Genomic DNA, 23,596 nt, shown 5'->3' on the forward strand with positions numbered 1-23,596 from the left:
TTTTTGATGTTCCTGCTTCTCAGTAGGTTGTACCCGGTTTTCCCTAGACAGGTTGTGATTGCAAGCCTTGTTTTTAGGCAAACTCGATCTGAGGTCAGGAAGGGATGGCAGGGAATTATGGGTAAGGGGGAGGAGCTTGGAGCTCGGATCTTAGCTGCTGGAAACTGCCGGCTCGGATCCGATATGGATCCGATAACCCATAGGTTGCTGACAAATGAAGTTTACCTACTCAGATGGAATGTTATGGTGAGTACATAACTTCTTATTTTTTAAGCTCCAGACTCTAACCTACACATTTACTTAGCACTAGATCAAACAGTTTTAAATTGTTTAGATTTTTTTGCTCCAGTTCCCATAAGCATTTTGCACCTCATCTGATATGGTGAGTATAGATCAGTGAATTTAGCAGCTGTGAAAGGAATTTCACAAAGAAAAAAATGGAATTGATTTTGCCTGCATGCATTTTGAGTCTGTAGCTTAATGCAAAGAAAACAAGGCTGTAGTATTCTGCTAAAATACATTTGCTTATTTCATATTGTAATGTATGAATGGGCTTACCGTGTAATATTCTTTTACTGAACAAATTGTTTTTTTGCTTGTAGGATGGAGGTGAGATGTATTTTAGTGATGTCTATGCAAACCTAGAACTCCCTGAAGAAATCAGAAAACACAAGTTATTGTGGGGTAAGTAAAGCAGTACATCTTTCAAAGCTTGTGCTGTAGATTACATTCCTTGTTTAACTTGTTGAACATATGAAGTTGCCCAGTCATAGTATAATATCAACAAATGGCAGGTACTGCCAGGAGGTGGCACTGAAACGAAGTAAAAATAGGTTATGAATATGAGCTGTGAATAGGAAATAGAATCGTGTTTCTGATTTGAGTTTTTCCTTGGAAAGACTCCAAAAGGTAAGAAGGCAAGTTAGTGATCTGTACTGCCTTAGAACAAAGAGGTACTTCAGTCTGATGATCATTGTTAGTGTAGCTTTAAACCTTGAGAGTGAACAATTTCATGATTTAGAAATGGCATTTCTGTTGTCAGTTGTTCTGCCGTTTCTAGTTAAAACATTGGTAGTCACTTTTCAAACAGATAACACAGTATAATATGTGGATTCTTGGATTTGCCCTGAAGCAGTGAATGTGCAGGGCATAGTGCTTTCATATGCCATTTTCCAATGAAACAGGTTACTGTAGTCACGCAGAGTGTGTCTGACATTTGGGAGTAAGTAATTAACACTGAGGCTGAGAAACATAAGGAGATGTTATGAACCGAATGTAAACAAAGTGCATCTTTCTTGTTCTTATCACATTCAACCTGCAGTTGTTCAATCCCAGCTACACATTATTTCTGGAAAGCATTTTGTATGCCAGACAACATAAAGTGATAATTAAAGATATGTGGGTTTACTGGGATAGCATATCAAGCTACTAATACAGTACAGTGAAGATTGACTTAGCTTTATCACATCCAAACCATTATTTGGACTTTATTTTGTACATAAGTTATTAAACCAAGTCAGATTTATCACATCCAAACCATTATTTGGACTTTATTTTGTACATAAGTTATTAAACCAAGTCAGATTTATTGTTGAACTTAATTGTTTATATTCACTGATGGGTATATTGCAAGAACTCTTTGAGATAAGTTTCTCTCTCTAATGGTAAAATGGTTTTACAGCTTTTGCAACATAACATTTTGCTTGCTAGATGAATCTTCTTTCTTGTTGCACTGAAGTAGGATTTATATGCACATAGCAGTTTGCTGGTTGTGTTTATTTTTTGACAAAGCCCTTTGTGTGAACGCACTTTTGTACCCTGAGGATTAATGGTCCTTTTTTTCATAAGCCACAGTTTTGCTTTTGTTTTATTTTACTGTTATTTAGAACTGCTGTTTAGTTAGTTGGTGCACATGTCATTATTCTTATTTTGCATGCCTGGAGCAGCACATTTGGTTGACACACGTACCACTACCCCCTGCTATGTTTTTCTGGCTCTGATGTTGTCTCACTTTCTGTCTATGGATCTTTTTGGTGGTTAAACAGCTTCACATACATCTGAATGATACCGAGGTGTTAAATCTAGCTAAAACATGTTATTTTCATGTTGTTTTTGCTTGGATTAAGGAAGTGTTGAATTAATGGTTAAATTTTTTGGCATGTGAGTGGGCTGTGTTTTTTAGTTTGTTTTACATTTTTTCTTATTTTCATAACCTACTTGTTTATTGTTGTAGTTTCTGATGTTCTCCTTTAACCTTTTTTTAGTTTTATTTTATTGTTTATTTTAATTACTGGTTGTACTTTTTAGTATATATTTATTGGTTCTGACTGTGCCCCTGAAACAGGATTGTGTTGTGTTTGATTTGGTTTGATTTTTTTATTTGGTTTGGGTCAGCTTTTATTTATTGTTTCATTTTACATTATTTTAGGTATCTGTTTTGCCTGTACTTGTGTCCTCCTTTCATGATTACTTGCTCGGTTTGTTTCCTACTTGTTTACTTGAACTTGAGATTTGGAGCTGATTTATTTGTTTTTTAGGCTGTTTTTTGATTTTTCTTATTTTTGTTGATGGGTAGTTTTTTTGGGGGCGTCTACATTACTTTATGGAAGGTTCATTGAACCTTATACAGTGAACATTCCCTTCTGCGAATATTTAGTTCAATGAATGACTTTCCCAGGGAAAGTAACGAGTTACCCAGCATTAGAAATTTGCCCTATTCCCCACTGTAGTGTGATCTTGGAGTTAGTATTTATAGTTAGGGGGTGTGGGGGCTATAACACCCCCCACCAGGGTGGGTTTGAAATACTGTGCTTTGTGTGACGGTCCGAATGATGGGTAACTCATTACTTTCCTGGGAAAGTAATTCATTAAACTTAGCATTCGTGGAAGTGAACATTCGAAGTATATTCTTTGATAAATAAAGGTTTGTGGGAATAAATGGGAATAAACCTTCGATAAACTGATATAGACCCATTTTGGGGTTCCTGGTGGTGGTAGGGAAGTGTTCACTTGTTATTTCATTTAGATTTTGGGCATTTGTCTTGTAGACTGAATGGGGTGTGTTGAGGTAATATTTTGAGCATGAGATTGATTATAATATTTTGCTTTTAGATTTAAGTGCATGCTCTAGCACTGGTTTGCATTGGGGCTTGTCTTTAAGTTTTTAGCCCTGTGACCATGCATTGATTTGCATTAGGGCTTGTCTTTGTCGAGTTTTTAACCCTGTGATCTACCAAGTTGATCATGCCAATTAGGTATGTAAGTGTGGTCCAGTTCCAAAGATGTTTTCAACTACCAGAGTTTTCAGTTAACTTGTTTTATAGGATGGCAACTAAGGCTCATTTTATTTTTGCATTTTAATTATTTGATCAATATTCTAAGTGGGTTGCCTATCATGAGTCAGCCCCATGTTGTACCTCATGCTCATGTATGTTCTTTTGATCTTGTTTTGTGACCTTATTTTGTATAAGTGCATATTTTCCATGGGTAAAGTTTTTTTAAGATGGTCTAATGAAGTCTGGTTTGTGGAAGAAAGAGCTCATCATGACCTAATAAACCTGATTATTTTCAGTGACCAAGTGTACTTAATGTTTATTATTTTGTAATGTAATTGTTTACTTCTGAAGTTTTGGAGTGCTGCTAATTCTTTCTGAATGTTCAAAGTTTAGGTGATTTCCGTGAATTTGGAACAAACAAAAATGTACAGACTGCTGGTTACTGTTATGCTGGGGTGGGGGTTTTTTCCTTGCATCACTGCTTTTGCTTTGGTACTTGTTAATTATGTTTCTCGAATTTTACATGTACACAGTGGTTCTGGTTGCAAGGTGGATGTACCAGAACTACTTGTGATCTTTTTTTTTTTTTAGTTTTGTATTTGTTAGTCCATATGGTTACACTACTGTGTTTTATCACCTGGCTGATGTCTAGAACATGGTTGTCTGCAGGTTTTTTTTGTCTGGTTTACTGTGATTTTTCCTGCAAGGATGACCAATGGAGATAACTTCAGGTGCAGTCTGGAAAGCCCACTAACAGCTGCCAGTTTTAAAAGTCTCCTGAATGCTCCTGGCTGGGGCAAAGCAGAATTGCTGAAATTTACCTGTGTATTCTAATTTTATTTATTTATTACTTGGTTACCGGGAACGTCAGTCTGGGCACAATGCCCATTTTCAATGAGGCCAGGGGAGAAAACCTCCATAAAATTTAAACATTACAGAATATTACATGGGTGTTAAGATGAGTGTAAAATATACAAATGAGACAGAATAAAAATGTTAATACATGTTCAGTACCCATGTCATAATACATATTCAATATCCTGGTAATAACATGTTATGATACTTAGGAACAGTAGTAGCAAAAAAAAAAAAAAAAGAGTGAATGGGAAAATAGAGGGAAGAAAGGCATGGAAAAGTTAAAGATTAGAGGGGGGAAGGAAGAGGGAAAAGAAAAAGAAGGTAGAGTTATTAGCCTGGTGTGAGACAGGAGTTAAAAATGAAGGTTTTTGTAGAGAACTTGGTCTGTATACAAGGAATTGTTCTGATGGTATTTGGAAGCATATTCCAGGTTGTAGCCACTGAGTTGTAATATAAGGCTAAACCTAGTAAGAAATACGATCCAAGGCAGTGAAAAGCCAGAGGTAGTCTCCAAAAAACGTTTAAACACAGAACAAAAGCTTCCTCCAAATCTGTGTTTAAATAAACGTTTTTTGGAGACTACCTCTGGCTTTTCATAAGCCTAAACCTAATGTTTTTTTAGGAATATAGATATCTAGGAGTTGTTTATCGGATGATCAGATTGGACAATTTGGAAGGCGGTAGCTTAAAATAGCGCAGGCTGCTTAGCAGGATGATGATTCATATAATGTTTTAGGAGTCGAGTAAACTTAAGTCCTTAGGGTAATTATAGCCAGTGTAGTGATTTGAGGGAAATGCAATGATTGGAATTATGGGGGTTGATTGGCAGCAAATCTAGACATATTATTCGAGATAGCAGTAGTCTTAGAACTGTCTGAACTATCCTGGCTTGGTTTGCAATTGACTGTGCTGTAGCCTGGTAAGAGAAGATTTTATTTGAATTTATATTTTATTGTTTACCACCTTTTTCACTGTTTGTAGGAGCGAAGGATAGTTTGTAGATAAAAAAAGATTTACTCTGGTTTATATGTTGTTTTACCTTTTTCTCTGTTGTTAGAAATGTATAGGTTTTAGACAGGAAAACTCTAGCCATCCCAAGGGGCCTAGTGAGTTGTAAACTCAAACAGACTGCAGAGAGGACAATCCAGGCCTTATCTAAAGAATCATGTCTTGGTTTGTGATTTATTGATCCTTATTGTTGAAAAGTGGTGCAAATGTCAACAGTAGTGAGCAGAAACTATTGTGTACATTTGTGCAATGTAAATGAATTCCAGCTTTTGTGTGATTTTCACAACTTGTACTGTCAGAGCAACAACTTTTCTAAATTTAACATTTAGTTGTACACTGTTTGTATGATTTTTTTTTCTCAGAGGTTGATTTAAAATATCTTTAAATCCTGTTGCAACTGATTTTGATTATTATTTTCTTTTATAATTCTTTATTAATTTGCAGCTGAATATGGATTCTTAAACGAGTATGCAATTAATGATATGGTAAAGCACAAGCATCTTATACAGTGTACTAAATGCTAGATATATTTAAAGGTAACATCTGATAACACTGGTGTTCTTTGCTCTTCATGTCTAAAGTTGGATGATTTGCTTTCCATTATTAGCAGTAACTCTAGACTTCCTGATTACAGTTGCACATGTGCAATTGACACACCTTGCAGAACTGTTACATATATTAATAACTGGACTGATAAGATAAATAATGTTAGGCAAAGAGTAAATAGAACACCTTTAGGAAAATAAGTGTCTGTTGTCTGTAAAAAAATCACATAACCCCTATAGAAGAAGATAATACCACTGACAACTTTGGAATTCTGGTTACAAGTTTTCAGCAATTTGATGAGTCAGAGAATATATAAGAAAATAAAAAAGAAAGAAAGGAAGAAGCTCACTACAAGTAACGAAGAAAAAGAACTTGATAAATGCTTGTAAAGCAAAGAGTGAACATACCAAAAAGGACACTGCCTTGTTGTGTAACGCACAGATCACAAGGAATGATGACATTTTTCTATCAGAAAATCTTCACTCTACAGAAAAAGTCATCATTTTCTATAAGAGAAGGTAGTAAAAGGAGACAAGGGGTTAGGTAAAAAGGAAGAAATCAAAATGGAACGTGGAAGTATTGAACATTACTGTAAGAAAAAAAGAGGAGAAAGACAGACTTGACAACATGGCCAAGCTGTGGATGTACAAAGCCAGCTGGATGAGAATTGTATGTTGGCAACTGTAATGAGCAATATAAACAGTGGGTTAGTAAGACTAATGGTGATAAAGCTCATTGCTTTGTAACAACTGATTAAGCAGATATTACTGAATTAAAAGCTGAATATTCTTCAGATCTGGTCATAAATATATTTGGAGATTCAATTATTAAAGGATTTGATACTTACAATTGCAGAGAAGACAATCAACACTGAATAGTGTTATGTTTACCAGGGGAAAAATAGAGAATGTGAGACAGGCCTTAGAACGTCTTAATGTAAAGAAGTCCGGATCTGTTTTTATTCGTGTTGGTACAAATGATATTATCCTCAAGGAATACCTGACAGTCAGTAGGAAATGTCCATGTCTGTAAGATAGCATAGCTTGTACAGGTGTTAGAACATACTTTTCACAAATCAAATATAGAAAGGAGAGTCATGCCACCATGAAATAAAAGATTTTTTTTGGGTAAATACCTGCATGAAAAAAATGTCACATTCTAAAAAATGAAAATGTGTAGCATATCCACGCCTAATTTTTGTCACGTATGTGTGCTCAGATAGCATGGAATACCTGTCAAGATAAGGAGGAGATTTTTTGCAGCAGATGTTTTGCAGTATTTCACAAATACAAGTCAGGATTTTTGCCAGGTGGAAAATTTAACAGTTCACAGATAGCAACATTTGATGCATCTTTGATGGTTGTTAATGCTAGGAGCATTAATAATAAAGTTTTTTTATTGGAAAATTTGCTAAGTTCCCACAAGATTAATGTTGTCATTGCTTTTGGAACATGGTTAAAGAACAATGACTGGGAACCAGTTCTGTCTGTATAAATATTTTTACTTTAACAGATATTCTAACAAATATCAGGTGGAGGTTTTATGAAGGGGATTATAGATAGTTGTGAGACCTGTGATTATTACATGTTCAATGATAACACCAATACTTTAGATTGTGTAACTGCTACAGTAAAGACAATCTTGGAACATATAACAATTATTGGAGTGTATAAACTACCAAACTCAAGTTCTGATTACCTAGAAGAATTCATACATTTCTTGCATGAAACATGGGGGAAAGTAACAGTGGCTGGGGACTTAAATTGACCAGAAACAGACTGAAATAATATTGATTCAACAATATTAGTAAGGAAATTACTCACAACATATGTTAAGGAACAACAGTTGCTTTAGATCGAAAAAAAAGCCTACAAGAGAGTGGAACATACTAGACACTGTGTTCCTAAAGAAATTACTGTTACTCCATGTCAAGTTTTTACCACCTTTGATGTGCAGTGATCGTGGAATTATAAAGGTTAATTTTGTTGCTAGATAATTCTTCCAAACTGAAATCTAAACCAATGAACAGAAGATTAATAACAGGTTATATTGAAGCAAAATAGCCACTATGTAAAACTTATTGGAGTGGTGCATTCAGTGGAAAAACTGCTGAAGGAATGTGAAACATTTTAAAGAGAAATTGAATGCAAAAAATAAAAATGTTTAATATCTAATATCTAAGCTTACAACGTCAAGAGGATATATTTCCATAAGAACAAGATACTTGATTAAGATGACAGACAAAAAATATAAGAAATGGAAATGAGGCTGATCTACAACTTTGAAAACTGAAATAAACAAACTGGACAGACAAATTAAATATAGTGTGAGACAAGACAGAAAAATATGAAGAATTTATAAAGATATTGAGCATAATATGAAACCATTTTATAGATACGCAAGATGTGGAAGGAGTAAAGATATACAAATTGATAAACTGTGTATAGAATCCAAAACTTATTCTCAAATACAACAGATTGCAGATATATTTACAAAATGTTATATAAATCAGTTTGGCTCCACAAAGGGGATGGTAAATATTCCTAATAACATCGTGGTAACCTCAGATACCGAAATCAAATTATATTGAAAAAGGGCTATGCAAACTGGATCTAAATAAAGCATAGGGAGGAGATGGAATTAGTAATAATAACCTGAGAACACTTCAGCAAGAACTTACAGTACCATTATATCTATTATTTATTAGGTCGTATATCTATGGGGAGATTCCTCAATATTGGAAACATGGGGTGTATTTCAAAAGTTCGAACACCAAAACCTCAAACTTGAAAGTCCGAAAACTGAAAATATCGAACATTGAATTCTTTCCCAGGGAAAGAATTTGGTGGGCTATTTCCGCAGCTTTGCTATTTCCTCCACTGTGGTGCGATCTCGGAGTTGGTATATTCGAGTAGGGGGTGTGTGGGAGGCACAGCCCCCCACATTAGAAATGCTTTGTAGTGTTAGTGAGTTTCGCGTTTTGTACTGGAACAGTGATTTTTTTTCCCCAGGTAAAAAATCGCTGTTCTCAGTCTTCGTAGTTTTGGGTTCGATGATGTGTTGTAGACCTGGAAACATATACTTGTTTAACCTGCCTTTATGGGAAAGAGGAGTAGGACAATCCCAGAGTCATATGAATCCTTAAGTTTGCTCTCATACTCTAGAAGAATAATGGAGAAGGTAATATTGCATAAGTTACTGTTAGAACTGGAAAGGTTTGGATCGGAAACTGTGTCAACATCCATATGTTGAAACTAGATATATTACCACCTGTAGAATACTCTTCTATGACAATATAATAACGGCTATATATGAAAAATTGTGCTGTGATGTAATTTATATATATTTCACTTCAACATTTGGCAGGGTCATACACAAAACACTGATCAGTAATTTAGAACAACTAGGTATTGATGTATTCTTGAAAAGATTGATAGCAGGGTCATACACAAAACACTGATCAGTAATTTAGAACAACTAGGTATTGATGTATTCTTGAAAAGATTGATAGCTGCATTGTCACACAGCAATTGCATAGGTGAAATTCGAAGTTACAGTCAGGGTGTGCCACAGAGCTCTTTTCTATGCCCATACTTGTTTAGGTTGTATATTTCAGATGTATTTTTTTCTTCTGAGGTGTTCTACAGTTTGTATGCAGATGACTGGAAATTGCGTAAACTGATTACATGCGTTACATATAGGGCATGTCTGCAAAAGAACTTGACTAAATTGACCATTTGGGCACAGGAGAATAATATGCTGATAAATACAGAAAAAACTAAACATATGAGATTTCAGAGACATAAATTGAAAGGTGAATATGTAATACAGTACACATTGATTGAAACTGTAGATCCATTTAAGGAGCTGGCCATATGGGTAGATCCTGGTGTGACAAAAGGTGATAATGCCAGCACAGCTATCTGGAATTTTGTAAATAATTGTATGCCATTTGTGAATATCAGCATGATTTGTATAAAGTGCTTGTGTTTGAAATATAACCACAGTGTGTCCTACTGGAATAGAATACACATGTACATGCACTATTATAACTGTTATATATTTTAAAAATCAGAGCACCACTCGATCAGTATGGATGTAGGCAACAGTTTATTTAATGTCCAAGCACCAAACCAAGTCAAAACTTGGTTTGGTGCTTGGACATTAAATAAACTGCTGCCTACATCCATACTGATCGAGTGGTGCTCTGATTTTGATTACTGGTTTGTGACAGCACCATTTATCCACTTTTTTCGTGATTCTTGTTATATATTTTAACCGTGGAAACTGGAATACAGGAGGTTAACTTCAGAAAAATAGCTGAAATTAAATTACTTTATAGGTCAGGCCAGAAACACTTTGTCTTTGCTTAAAAGCTTTCTTTATTGTCTTTGGAGTGAACTACCTACCTCTGAAAGTTTGAAGCAATGCAATTGTTTTATGACTTCCAGCATCTGCCAAAGATCTGGGGTCTATGTATTTTCACAGGTAGATGCTAAATACTGCCAGCTTCCAGCAGTGGGGGTTTCACCTGGGATAGAGTCAGATGACAAGAAATTATGTCATTCTGCACGCTATCCCAGCATTAATATTTGAGATATTAATTTAAGAACTCTGAGAGAGAGAGAGAGAGAGAGAGTGTATTCTGTCTTGGACCAGACAAGAACCATTCACCACATCTACCTTCCTCTGATGAAATACGTTACTAGGGAGCAGTATAATTCTCTTAGATATAATCAGGAATATAGCAAAGCTTAGTTTAGATAAAACAACATTGTAGGACAGTCTCAAATAAATAAATATTTCCTATGATTTTGAACTCTAATGTCACTGTGATTATATACTATTTTCTTGTTCTTTTATTATTAAATATATTTAAACTGTTCATTGTGCTTGATCTGTCTAGAGATATTTAAGTTTTGTGAGTACTGCATATTTATTTGGTGGCACTGTATTAGCCTCTCCTTACAGCCTTACTCTTGGTCAAACTGCCATTTGATTTAATATTAATATTGCACAGTAAGATTGGAGACCCTTTGTAAAGGGCCTTAAAGTAGCTGCTAAGAAGTTGGCTGGTGGTAGTGATAACTGCCTTATTGTCTGAGCCAAAGGGGGCATAGCTAGTAAACCTGTGCCAGCTTTTCCCAGGGGTGTGTGTGTGTGTGTGTGTGTGTGTGTGTGTGTGTGTGTGTGTGTGTGTGTGTGTGTAATTCAAACCTCAGAGTGTGTATGTCAGCTACTTGGGTAGGGACACAAAGCACTGGTTGGACAGAGAGGATACTGGAGGTCTTGGCTTGGTCACTCAGCTGAGATCTCAGTGCAGTAGCTGTGCCAGTAGGCAGTCTTATTGGGAATCTGGTATTGAGAGAGAGAGAGGGAGAAACCAGCCCCGGACTGACTGTGGTCTCTGTTTGCTCTTAAGGGAAATTGCACTTGATGCAGAGAGCTGCATCTATAAGTACTGTATGTGTACATGTCATCCTCCCAATGTACCACTTTTGCCAGTGGTGAGGATTGAGGCTCCTTGATTACTGGTTCAGTGGTGGGGCATCACACCAGCTTTGAGTTTTTCTAATCATATCAACCTATTTGTTAATAGTTGTAGAGCTATAAGTTGTATAAAATGATTTATAAGGTCTAGGAAATCAGAAATGATGAAGTCATTGTTTGTTAGTTACGTTAGATTCAAACTTGAGTATGGAGTAAAAATATGGAAACCTTTATAAGAAAACAAGTATGAGTAAACTGGAAAGAGTACAGTAGAAATTTACCAAGGGCACCCATAAATATGAAAATGTAAGTTATTATGAAAAACTGAAATATCTGAACTTGTACAGTATATTGTATAGCTGTTTAAATGGAGACTTTTTGTCCGGTATATAGGACATTTAGAGACAACTACCTCTGGTAATGTTTGGGGGTTATCAAAAAGTAGTAGAGAATCATCAGACAAACTATGTAGAAGATTCTGTAGGAATGAGAAGTGTACTAATTGATTCTCTGAGAAAGGAGTTGATGAATGGAATAGACTACCAAATTACATTAAAGCAGGAATTAGTTTAGATATTTTTAAGAATAGCCTGGACACATATTATGGGAACAACTGTTTTGATATTTTGGAAGGCTAGAAGGCCTTCACTCCCGTGCTTCACATGTATATGCATGTGGGAGGAGATTTTCAGTACAAGTTTCAAGTTTGAGAGTTCCCGGAGGACTTAGACCTAACAAAAATTACTCTGTAGAATAAAATTGACAGTGATCTCATCACTGAATGGAACTGTATTCTGGAGTAAGCAGGTTTGAAACTGGTTGCTATCCTTATTATAAGCACACCATAAAAATGCAGGCTCTGATGCCTAAAGAAAGCATCATTCTGGAAGAGAAAGACAGACAATCGGCACCTGACAGTAAGTTTAATGAGATTCAGGGAAGAGATGTGGGACATGAAAGTAAAATCAAACTGAGACTATGTCGGTGTGACGTTAGGGATTACAGCCACCACCTTCAGGGAACTACAGCTTCTGATAACCGCTTCAGAGAAAAACCTTCAAAACTTTTTTTCGTTTCCCCAAAATACATATCCAAAATGGACAGTTGGACAGAAAGCCACCTCCTCCCATTTTTATTTTAATCCCAGTATGTCATAAAGTTACCTGTGCCCTTTCTAGATTTGAACCACCAGAGAACCTGATGCTAACACAAGTGTTTCAAGGATACATGGTTCCTTTGGATCCAGATATTCACAACAGGAGAGAACTGGAGGTGGGTTAGTCAACAAGGGAACCCAGGTTCTTCTTACTGTCAGAAGGGGGATGACTGTTAACCTGGGGAAGAGAGATCTGAATGGGGCTACATAACTTTTACCCATTATGCAGATGCCCAAGCTTCAGACTAAGGTCTGGAAACGTTCCTCTAAACCCCTCTCCACAGTAGAAAGGCATGTTTTGAAAAACGGAAGGACTTTCTCCCTAATGACTGCAGTAAGCTTGTGGATGACCATCACTGATTTAAAACTTTGTGTGGAAACTAAAGTTAATTTTTTTCCATGATAAAGTTCAAATCATTAGCAACAGCAACAACTAAGACAGGGTGCATTGGAAAAGACTTGAGTGAATTTTGTCCTGCTATTAATCCAAATCTGAATGCGTTTTAGAGCAAATGTGAGGCAGTTATTACAGTTTTGAGCATACCCTGGAGCAAGAGATTTCATATGAAGAAGATTGAAATAAAAGTCCTCGGGAAATATGAGCTCGGACAAATCACACAGGTTTGTGAAGGCAGACAAGGGGGGGGGATTTTTATTAGTGACAGTGAAATACAACCAAAAGATTGACTACATGCTCAGTAACACAGATTTGTAATGTCAAATAGATTTTGAGCCTGTTTTTAGTACATATAAGAGCATCAATGATGCACTACAATTACTTCATGAAGATGACTTAATTTGTGGAAGACTGCATAATTTTTTAGCAGTGGCTCATCCATAACTGCTGGGCCTATTTGGTATTCCCAAATCTCACACAAATCTTTAGGACCCACCTTACAGACCAGTTGTTGCAGGTGGTATCAGTAAACTGGGGACAATTTTTTTGAATGCCAAATAAAACACACGGCTAGTGGTGCTGTTTCATTTGTTCTGGACACACAGGATTTTCTCAGAAAAATTAAAACCACTCCTGTCCCTAGAGATTCACTTTTAGTGACTATTCATGCAATGGCACTCTACACACTGTTAATACATGAACATTGCATTGTGGCAGTGAGAGAGACCATGGCTAAGTAAGCACAGCATTTCTAGGTGAGATTTCCCTTAATTTTTAACATACTTTATCTGGTGTTAGGAAGCAACATTTTTGGTTTCAACATTAGTATTTACAAGCAAAAAAAGTGGAATTGTTTTGGGTGCAGGTATGACCCCAAGATTTACTATCATTGTTTTGGCCAAGTGGAAGAGCAAAACAGTATATAACTCAGAGTTATATTTGAGGTATATTAAATACTATCTGAGGTTCACTGATGATATTTTTGTTGTATGGGATGGGTGTGAGTGTGCTTTAGAACATTTCTTGCATACACTGGACAGTCAATTTAACAGTTTTTTTTTTTTTAAATTTTCACCCATTGTGATTAAAAAATGTTGGTTTTCCTGATCTCACCTTGTACAAGCAGATACACTGTAAAGCATGGTAAAGTTATTGTTACTGTAAGCCTACCAAGATTAATTTATTTCTTCTTGACAGCTGCACGCATCCTCGAGTGACCAAATGGAATGTGATTAATTCGTAGGATATGGGAAATGACCAGGAGTCTAAAGAAACTGTTAATTTTATTAATAATATGTAGGACCTGTTTCTTGTTAGAGAACATGAAAGTGCAACCATTATACACATTCTTAATTCTATTAAGGACCTTAAAATTAGAGGTGATATGTTTTTATATGAACCCCCAGTGATGACCATTACATGGCTTTGGTTCTCTTAACACTGACTAAAGCAAATTAAAGCTGAAAAGAAGCATGACCCTCACTTTCAGTAGAGCTGTCCATGAAATCAAAAAAGTTATTCATGGCAACTGGTCCATTATGTTCAGTAACAGGCTTTGTTAGTAAGATCCCTTCTTTTTTTTTAAGATAGGAATTTTAAGGCATATTTGGAAGGATGTTTTTAATAAAGACAGTTGTGAGAATCTTGGTACAGTAAGTGTGTCTGCCCTCTCTATACTTTCTGCAAATTTAGGAACTGCAAAGATTTGTGACTGCCCTCTCGAAACTTTTTGCAAATTTAGGAACTGCAAAGATTTGTTCATCTCCTCTAGGCAAGCTGAGGTAAGAAGTTTATAAGCAAAGTTTGTCAGAATTGTGACACAGAGAAATGTGTGTGCAGGGCTCAGCTCCAACTTTTCTACATTTTACATGGAAAAACTATTTCCAAGCTGAAAAGAAGGCTTGCACGACACAGTTCTGAAATTAGACGTCACTTAAGCAAGAATTCTGCAAAGCATAGTATCGAATTCCCTGGGCACACTTATTTTTTGTTTCACATTTTGGATATTGTTAAAATTGGTCTGCTAGAAGGAAGTTGGGCCATTCTGGAAAAGGAGCTTGAATGGCAAATTCATCTCAATGCCTGTAACCCACCTGGTCTTAATATTACATGTTCTGTTAAAAGTGTGACTCAGCTCAAGAAACTTGAACATAAAATATTTTACTAATCTTTCACTGACATTTGCAGCTTATTTAAGACTTTTTCTTTACTTGGCTTGGACTGTTTTATTTAGACTGTATTTGGATGGGATTCTTTGTCCAGTTCTGGATCTGCAGTTTTATTTCAATTTACAGATGTTGTTTTACTTTATTTGCATTATTTTTGTTAGACATGTTGTTTAGTTTAATTTTTGTTTATTTATTTGATTGTTTTGTTTTCTATGCATTGATTTAGCTCTAAGAGCTCTTCTTTTAGCAGTAGTTTTACTTTATCATCATCTATATATTTATTTTTGTTTGGAATTGGCTTGTTATGCTTAGGTTTATTTTTACTACTACAGGAATTCATAGATTTGTAGATTCACAGACTGTTACTAGGCTAACAACCTGGCGGGAAGTCAATGTGCCTCACTATAAAATCACAAATGACTAGGAAATTTGTGTGTGCTGGTTTGCCTTAAGGTCTTAGCATTGAAGGCATTGGATACAGTGTTACTATGTGTAGCTGTGGGTGGTGTTTTAACAGGGTGTTTGATAGCGGAGGACCCTTTTATGTGCTGTGCATGATGTCTTAGTGTTTTAGGAAGGTTACCTGTAAGTGCCTCAGCAGAAGTAGTTTTATGTGTAGAGTCTTTACCCTGTGCAGAAGGTATGGTGCAAGTGTCACTGACCTCTGTATGATTAGTTTTAGTTATATGAGCGAGTTTTGCCTCCAACATTAATGTGTATTTACATCTCTCGCATACACTATCTGTTTTATTAAGAATAAGTGGTTATCAATGTATGTGAGACAATTGCTACAATGCCTCTGAATACCCATCTCAACCAGACTGGCCATAGAGAGGGACAAGAAGTGCATATTCATGGCCATTGACTAGGGAGGAGTGAGGGAAACTTAAATATTGAACAAATCAATAAGACAAGCAATTTGATGAGCAGTGCTTCGGTATGAGCAAACAAGATGCTCTAGTAGTTAATTAAAAAAAACTATCTAGATAGTAATGCCATGAGTGCAGACCACAGACCAGAAAAATGGCACTTAGAAGAATAAGCACAATAAGCCTTCACCAGAAATTCCCAGCTTAGAAGGGCGAAGGCTACCCTCTCCTCCCACAAGAGTGTAGACCACAAACTTTCTTAATGTAAAATAACTGAGCTGAAGGCCAAGTGCCTAAACCAGAACAAATACACTTTTCGAATAACTGGCACAATAAGCCTTCAACCAGCAATTTCCAGCATAGAAGGGTATAAGCTACTTATCCTGCCACAAGAGTGTAGACCACAAACCGTCCTTCTGTAAGATAACTAGTTTGAAGCCCAAGTATTTAAATCAAAACTAAGAGACTTAGAACAACAGGTACAATTTAATCAGGATACCTACAAGCAGTAATAAATGCAGCAGATGAAATACAACTGAACACTTTATTTTGCTTTTTTGCTGCACATTCTTAAAGTAGGAAGAAGCACAGATACTGCAAAAACAGCTGAATAAATTGCATTGTTTTCTTTTTTTATGTAAGTGGGAAGGGAGGAAACAGAAGATAATTCAAGTTGAAGAGACTGAGGGGGTGGGGCTTCCCAGCTGATCTCTCAGTACTCAGTACAAAGAGCTAATGAGATGGGACTAAGAGGATTTTCCAAAATCAGATTTATAGTAGGGGCGGGCATCTCAAAAGCCACCAACTTTAACAGTAGAACAGCAGTAGAGTAGTTGGATGGAAAAAATCAAATGCAGAGAGAGATCAGCAATAGCCAGGCAGAGAAAAGCAAGTCAAACAAGTACTTCAGCTAAATAAAGATGCCGTTAAATATCTGTAGTTAAACGAATGCTATTTCTCAGCCTCAGCTCCTCCCACTAATTATAGGATGTAATTCACTGTCTGCAAAGGACTTCCATTCTAACTTTTCTAACTGACCCTAGCTAAGGCCTCTTAAACTCCCAAAGAACAAAAGCTTAAAAACAAAACAAAAATGTAATATTAATATAAAAATAAAAAGTAGAAGTAAACAAACCTTAAATGAAAAACATAATTCAAAATGAATTGCAGACAGGGATCAGCAATAGACAGACCGAGAACAGCAAGTCAGACAAGCACTTATGTTTATGTTCTATTTTTATGTTCTGTTTTTATTTTTATTTGACACTTACTTCCTTGGAGGCTCACTTTGTATATGATCTAACATAGCTGTTTGGGTGAAAGCAGTTTTTTACCCTGAGGAGTAATGGTCTTTTTTCATAATCCATAGTTTTGCTTTCATTTAAATTTAATTTTTATTTTGTTTTTTGTTTTGTCTGTACTTGTGCCCTTCTTTTATGATTACATGCTGGGTTTGTTTCTTGTTTATTGGATGTCGGATTTGGGACCAATTTATTTGTTTTTTTAGGCTGATTTTTATTTTTGTTTTATTATTTTTGTTGATTGGTAGTTTGGGTATTCCTGGTGTGTGTGTGTGTGTGTGCGTCTGTCTGTGTGTGCGCGCATGTGTTGGGGTTGCTTGTTTACGTGGGTTGTGCGGCTGTGTATCTATGTATGGGGGGGTGTTCATGTGGGCTTGTTTTTTGTTTTTTCTTTCATTTGGATTCTGGGTATAAGTGTTGACTTGTTTTCATACCAGGGCATAGCACTACCACAACTCTCTTAAACTTCACCAGTGGAATTAATCAGCCAGGTACAAAGGCCATCTAGTTTCTGCCATGTTTTTGGGCCTGTCCAAGGGCTTCAATACCATTTCCCACAGTTTTCGTCTATAACATCTCTGTTCACTTGGCCTATCAAACACCTCTACCAGCTAGTTATCCAGCTACTTTTCCAATGGATTGATTCTTACTTATCCTTCCTACCCATCAAAACAGGTATTCCACAGGTTTCATACTGGGGCCACTGCTTTTCAACATGTTTACCAACAATCTACACACTGAAAAATGTCATGCTTATGACTCCACATTAATCTTTTCTGCCAGTAACCTAACTACTGTGCAACACCTCACCCAAGAGTCATTTTCAACAGTTGAAAGGTAGCTCAATAACTCCCAGCTTCTACTCAATCCAAAATAAAAACAGTGGCTGTTAACACCCCTGTACAAGTCATTCCCCATGTCAAACTAATAGCCATGACAATCGATGATGACCTGAAATTTGACTTTCATGTGCAAAAGTTATCAAAAAACTCACCAAACATTGGGGACACTATAGAACAAAAAAAACTTAACTGATTCATCCAAGAAAACTCCTGGGTTCTATACTTGTACTCCCCACTTTACTATATAGCTGCCCCAGTGCTGCTTAACCTTCAAGCTTCCTTCCAAAATAAACCAAACCAGTGCTACAGTAAAGCAGCAAAATTTGCCACTAAGTCGCCAAACAAAACCCATCACTTCTTAGCACTAAAACAGCTTGATTGGCTGGAATTACCCAAACAACTCACGTACGCCCAATTACTCATAGTTTACAAATTAATGTACAAGCCAGAACAAAGCAAAGCTCCATTAGGCTTAAGGCATACATATAACACTACTGGGCTGCTTCAATCTGAAAATGAAATGCTCCTCTCTAACTGCAAACCACACCAATCAACAGGAACCTCTCTTAATTCCAGCTATGTAGTCCACTCCTGGAACTCTATTCCTCTATCCCTTAAATGTGCTGTCACCCTTTTCCAATTTCAAGACCAATCTAAAAAATATCTATCTGACACCTGGGACTGTGCCTGCACAACCCTCAAAACAGATGAATGACCATATATTTACTATAATTATGCCTTTCCCACTCTGAATTCACTTATACCTGTGTATCTTAGCCAGTAGTAATGACCTAACATGAAAAGAAGCTCTCTGTTTAATGATACCATACTACTAATCTCTGCGTTTACTTTTTCAGCCAACACTTACTGTTTATTGTCCTCTCTTTTATCCTTCCGTAATATTCTCATCTTTCTAATAATAATCATCTCTCTCTCTCCATGTCATTACCCCCCCCCCCTTGCTTATTACACCTCCTTATCTCATTTTATTCCTCTGTCCATTTTGGCAGCAAAATACTCTTACTTTTCACCTACATATATTATTAGAAATATAGTCAGAATTTTGAATAACTATATTAGTTTATTTGACATAGACTATCCATTTCTGAAAGTGTCTTGCTACTTGCAGTACATATTGTAGTCTTGATTGTGATTTATTTTAGTAGTATTCTGTAAATGTCTTTCAACGTGCGTGTTTTATCTGTTGTGAGGATTTTCTCCCATTTTATATAATTACTTATCAACTACTGTAAAATGTTTTTGTGTGTTTTGTGGAGACTTTCTCCCCAACTCCTTGCAGAATATTTAATCTGTTGTGGGCTTTTCTCTCCTTGTATATAATTACTCATCAACTGCTGTTTAAATATGTTTGAATCTGTTGTGGAGTTTTTCTCCCTGCGCCTCCACTGAAAATGGGTCCTTGTCTCAGTCGGACTTTCCCAATTATCAAAGGACAAATAAATAAAAAAAATAAATTGTTGATGTAATATTTTGAGCATGAGATTGATTGTAATAATTTGCGTTTGGATACAAGTGCATGCTCTAGTTTGCATTGGGGTTTGTCTCTGCTAAACTGCTTAACCAAGTGACCTAGCAATTTGATCATGATAATTAGGTATGTAAGTGTGGTCCAGTAGCAGAGGTACTTTTCCCCACCAGGATTTTGAGTTGACTTGTTTTATAGGGTGAAAGTTAAAGTTCATTTTAATTATGTTGAGTATTCTAAGTAGATAGCCTGTCTAGCCGCGGTGGTGCAGCTGTAGCGTTATCGCCTCACAGCAAGAGATTCTCTCGTTCGATTCTCGGCTGGAGCGCCTTCTGTGTGGAGTCTGCATGTCCTCCCTGCGGTTGAGTGGCGTTCGAAAGACATGCGTAAATGGGCATGTCTTCATTGAAGGTTGGGCATCAAGCTGGCACCTCGGCACCATAAAAATCTACTGCCAATCATTAGCAGACCGGAGTTCCGCTGTGGCGACCCCTAACCGGGGAAAGCCGAAAGAAGAAGAACAACATTCTAAGTGGATAGCCTACTATGAATCATTCAGTGCTTTTACGTCATTATTATGTATGTTATTTTGATCTTGTTGTTTTGTATAAGTATGTATTTTCCATGGATAAAGTTTTTTTTTCCCCCAAAAGATGATTTGATGAAGTCCATTTTGTGGAGGAAAGCACTTATCATGACTGAATAAAACTGATTATTTTTGGTGACCAAGTGTACTTGATTTTTATTATTTTGTAATGTAAGTGTTTTACTTCTGAAATATTGGATTGCTGTTAACTCTTTCTGAATGCTCAAAGTTTATCGCTATGGTCTGATACAAGCAAAGAAGTACAGACTGCTGACTAGTCTTACTCTGGGGTCAGCTAGTCTCCTTGCATCCCTGCTTTTGTTACTGTATGCAAGTGCAACACACACATACAATTGGATGATTACAAGGCTTTTCACATTTTTTAGTTGTATTTATTTATTAACCAGACAAACCCACTAAGAACAAGTGACTTTTCAGTTATGGCCCAATAATACTGTTTGGTGTAATGACTCAACTCAGAATCACATGGGTGTGCTAGTGGGGACTGAGGAAGTCACAGCAGGATTACGAAATTAAACCTGTTTTCACATTATCCTGTTCATAAGTATCATCATGATATTTTATTCAGTACTATAGATGTGGTCGATTTATTTAGTTCCATCCCTATGGATGAAGGCATTGAAGCTTTTACCAACAGTCTGAGAAAACATACAACAATGTCTTGGGATAGAATTTCATTATTGGCTGAGCTCATGAGTATCATTCTAGATAACAACTTCATTTTCCATGAAGGGGAAATATTCAGGCAGACCAGGGGGGTGGCTATGGGAGCGGCTTGCGCCCCCATATACGCCAACCTGGTCATGCTTGAATGGGAAGAACTACATGTATTGAATGGGATTTATGCGAACTCCCTTGTACACTATTCTAGATTCCTTGATGACATATATATTTTATGGAAAGGGAATCTAGAGTCCTTTGAGGCATTCATTCATTATATTAACAGTAGTACTAATTACTTAAAATTCACATCATTGGTTAATAAACAGGGAGTGCCGTATTTGGACACTCTGATTACAGTTGAGGGGGATACATTGAAATCTACAGTGTATAGAAAGGACACATTCACCAATTCTTATGTGGACTTCAATAGTTACCATCCCAGAAAGACGAAGAGAAACATATATAAAGGACAGTGTGTCAGGGCAGTTAGAATGTGTTCTAATTATAACGACATGGTCAAGGAAATTGATTATATCACATCATTGTTTTTAGATAGAGGTTATGATAATGATTTGATGGTGGACATCTCAGCATATGTTATAAGTCAATGGGGTGTAAAATATAAACCTCTTTTAGGGTCGACCAGTACATCCAGTATTATGGCTGACACTAATATTTTGGACAAGCAGGACACAAATCAGGATGTCTCAGTAGTCAAAGCAACTACATATCATAGAGCTTGTATTTTAGAATTTGGCCCTTATAGTCAACATATTAAGAATATTTTAATTAAAAATTGGCACCTTTTATTGAATGACCCAGATGTTGCTGTGATATTAGGGACAGAACCAAAATTTGTGAATAAAATGGGATTGAATGTTAAGAGAATACTTGAAAAAGGTGGCAATTTGAAACCCTTTGAGAGTACACATACATCGAGATGTGGGATGTGCAGACAGTGCAATAGTATTTGTATCAAGAATACAATAAGATTGGGTAATGAGAACAGGACTAGAATTTACCCGGTTAAGGGTAACTGTAAGTCTAGGATGTTAGTATACATCGCTTTATGCACAGTCTGCCCATCTTTCTATGTGGGCAAGACTGAAAGACATCTTAGACAACGGATATATTCCCACTTATATTGTATAAAAAAACAAGACACCAAGAATGCACTAGCTAGGCACGTCATAACTGAAGGAAATGAACATGTATTTGAATTTGCCATCTTGGAGATAGTTAAGGACAACCCTAGAGGTGGTAATACTAAAAATTACCTTGCCTTTAGAGAGTTATATTGGCAAATTCTAACAGATGCCAACAAAAAACCGGGCATTAATGATTATTTTACCATCAAGCCCCTCTTGATGTTGAATATCAATTGAACATCAATTGAACATAAGCATTTCTTAATTGAGCATAGTTAAACGTACATCTACTACAGTACCTGTACAGATTTTACTGTGTTATTTAAACTAAACTAGATTTAGTTTTTAAAAGTCATCAATTTATTTGTAGATTATAGAGTTATTAAATAGAATGCATGTGTTGTTCAAGAATTTATTAATTGTATTTTTTATGTATGTTATCATTTTTATTAAGTTTATATGCCTTTAAATATGGTATCTTAGCTTTTTGGCGCGTTTTGTTATTTAAAATGAGGAGGTAACAGCTGTTTTAACCGTTCTGAAGAAGCTAGCTGCGTCTAGTGAAAGCGCTTAACGTTTGAAACTGCTGTATTTTTATTAAATACTTTCGTGGATTCAACTATTTCCGGTGGATTTATTTTGCTAAAACATTGTTTTGTGGTACGATTTACCGGTGTGGATTATACAGAGAGCTGTTGGTGTTGTTCCACACGGGAGGTACATAGTTTCCCCCAAAAGATGATTTGATGAAGTCCATTTTGTGGAGGAAAGCACTTATCATGACTGAATAAAACTGATTATTTTTGGTGACCAAGTGTACTTGATTTTTATTATTTTGTAATGTAAGTGTTTTACTTCTGAAATATTGGATTGCTGTTAACTCTTTCTGAATGCTCAAAGTTTATCGCTATGGTCTGATACAAGCAAAGAAGTACAGACTGCTGACTAGTCTTACTCTGGGGTCAGCTAGTCTCCTTGCATCCCTGCTTTTGTTACTGTATGCAAGTGCAACACACACATACAATTGGATGATTACAAGGCTTTTCACATTTTTTAGTTGTATTTATTTATTAACCAGACAAACCCACTAAGAACAAGTGACTTTTCAGTTATGGCCCAATAATACTGTTTGGTGTAATGACTCAACTCAGAATCACATGGGTGTGCTAGTGGGGACTGAGGAAGTCACAGCAGGATTACGAAATTAAACCTGTTTTTGGATTATAACATCAACATCTTTGTGCTGGACTGCCAAATATTTCCACAGCTTTTAGAGCTGCTATTTGTTACTGCCTGCTAAATTCTTTGACTCTTACTGTAATCTTCTTTCTCTCCATCTGGAGGCCATGTGACAAAACCTTTGAGTAGTGTGCTGCTGGCTGGTTGGATGTCTTTTATTCCCATAAAGCAGTACTTATTTTTCTGTTTTGCTTTCCCTTCCCTTCCTGCAAAAGTCATGCATCTGTGGACAACCAACTCTTCTAAACATATTTTCATTCTCCATCCTCCTCCTTCATTACTGTTGCTAACTTAATGCCATTTGGTTTACAATACTGTGAGAAGACAGTGCTGGCCTGTCCAGCAGCTAAGACTAAATCATAATAGTCTGTGAATTTAGAAGGTCTTGAAACACTGAGGACACTTCAATGCTACTCAGAGTTCTGTTGCTGTGGCTAGCCTCCTGCCGACCTCTAGACTTTTCTTCTTTCTAGTTCTGGTCTCCATGTCAGACTTCCTATAGTTCAGTAGCCAATTCATACAGGATACACATACTTCCTGCAA

The 23,596-nt window shown here is 36.4% G+C and overlaps 1 protein-coding gene across 2 annotated transcripts in view; it reads left to right on the forward strand.

The window, feature by feature from the left end:
* Positions 1–23,596, forward strand: part of AS3MT (arsenite methyltransferase) — a gene marked incomplete at its 5' end in the record, with an annotated part of 471,486 nt that overhangs the window by 275,939 nt on the left and 171,951 nt on the right. For both annotated transcript variants that reach the window (XM_044056556.1, XM_044056557.1), the window contains 1 exon segment: positions 603–684. In XM_044056556.1, coding sequence (XP_043912491.1) covers positions 603–684 — 82 coding nt within the window.

Source organism: Protopterus annectens, chromosome 14.part0 (assembly GCF_019279795.1).
Source record: "Protopterus annectens isolate FY-2018-M chromosome 14.part0, PAN1.0, whole genome shotgun sequence".
In the NCBI taxonomy this organism is placed as follows: Eukaryota; Metazoa; Chordata; order Ceratodontiformes; family Protopteridae; genus Protopterus; species Protopterus annectens.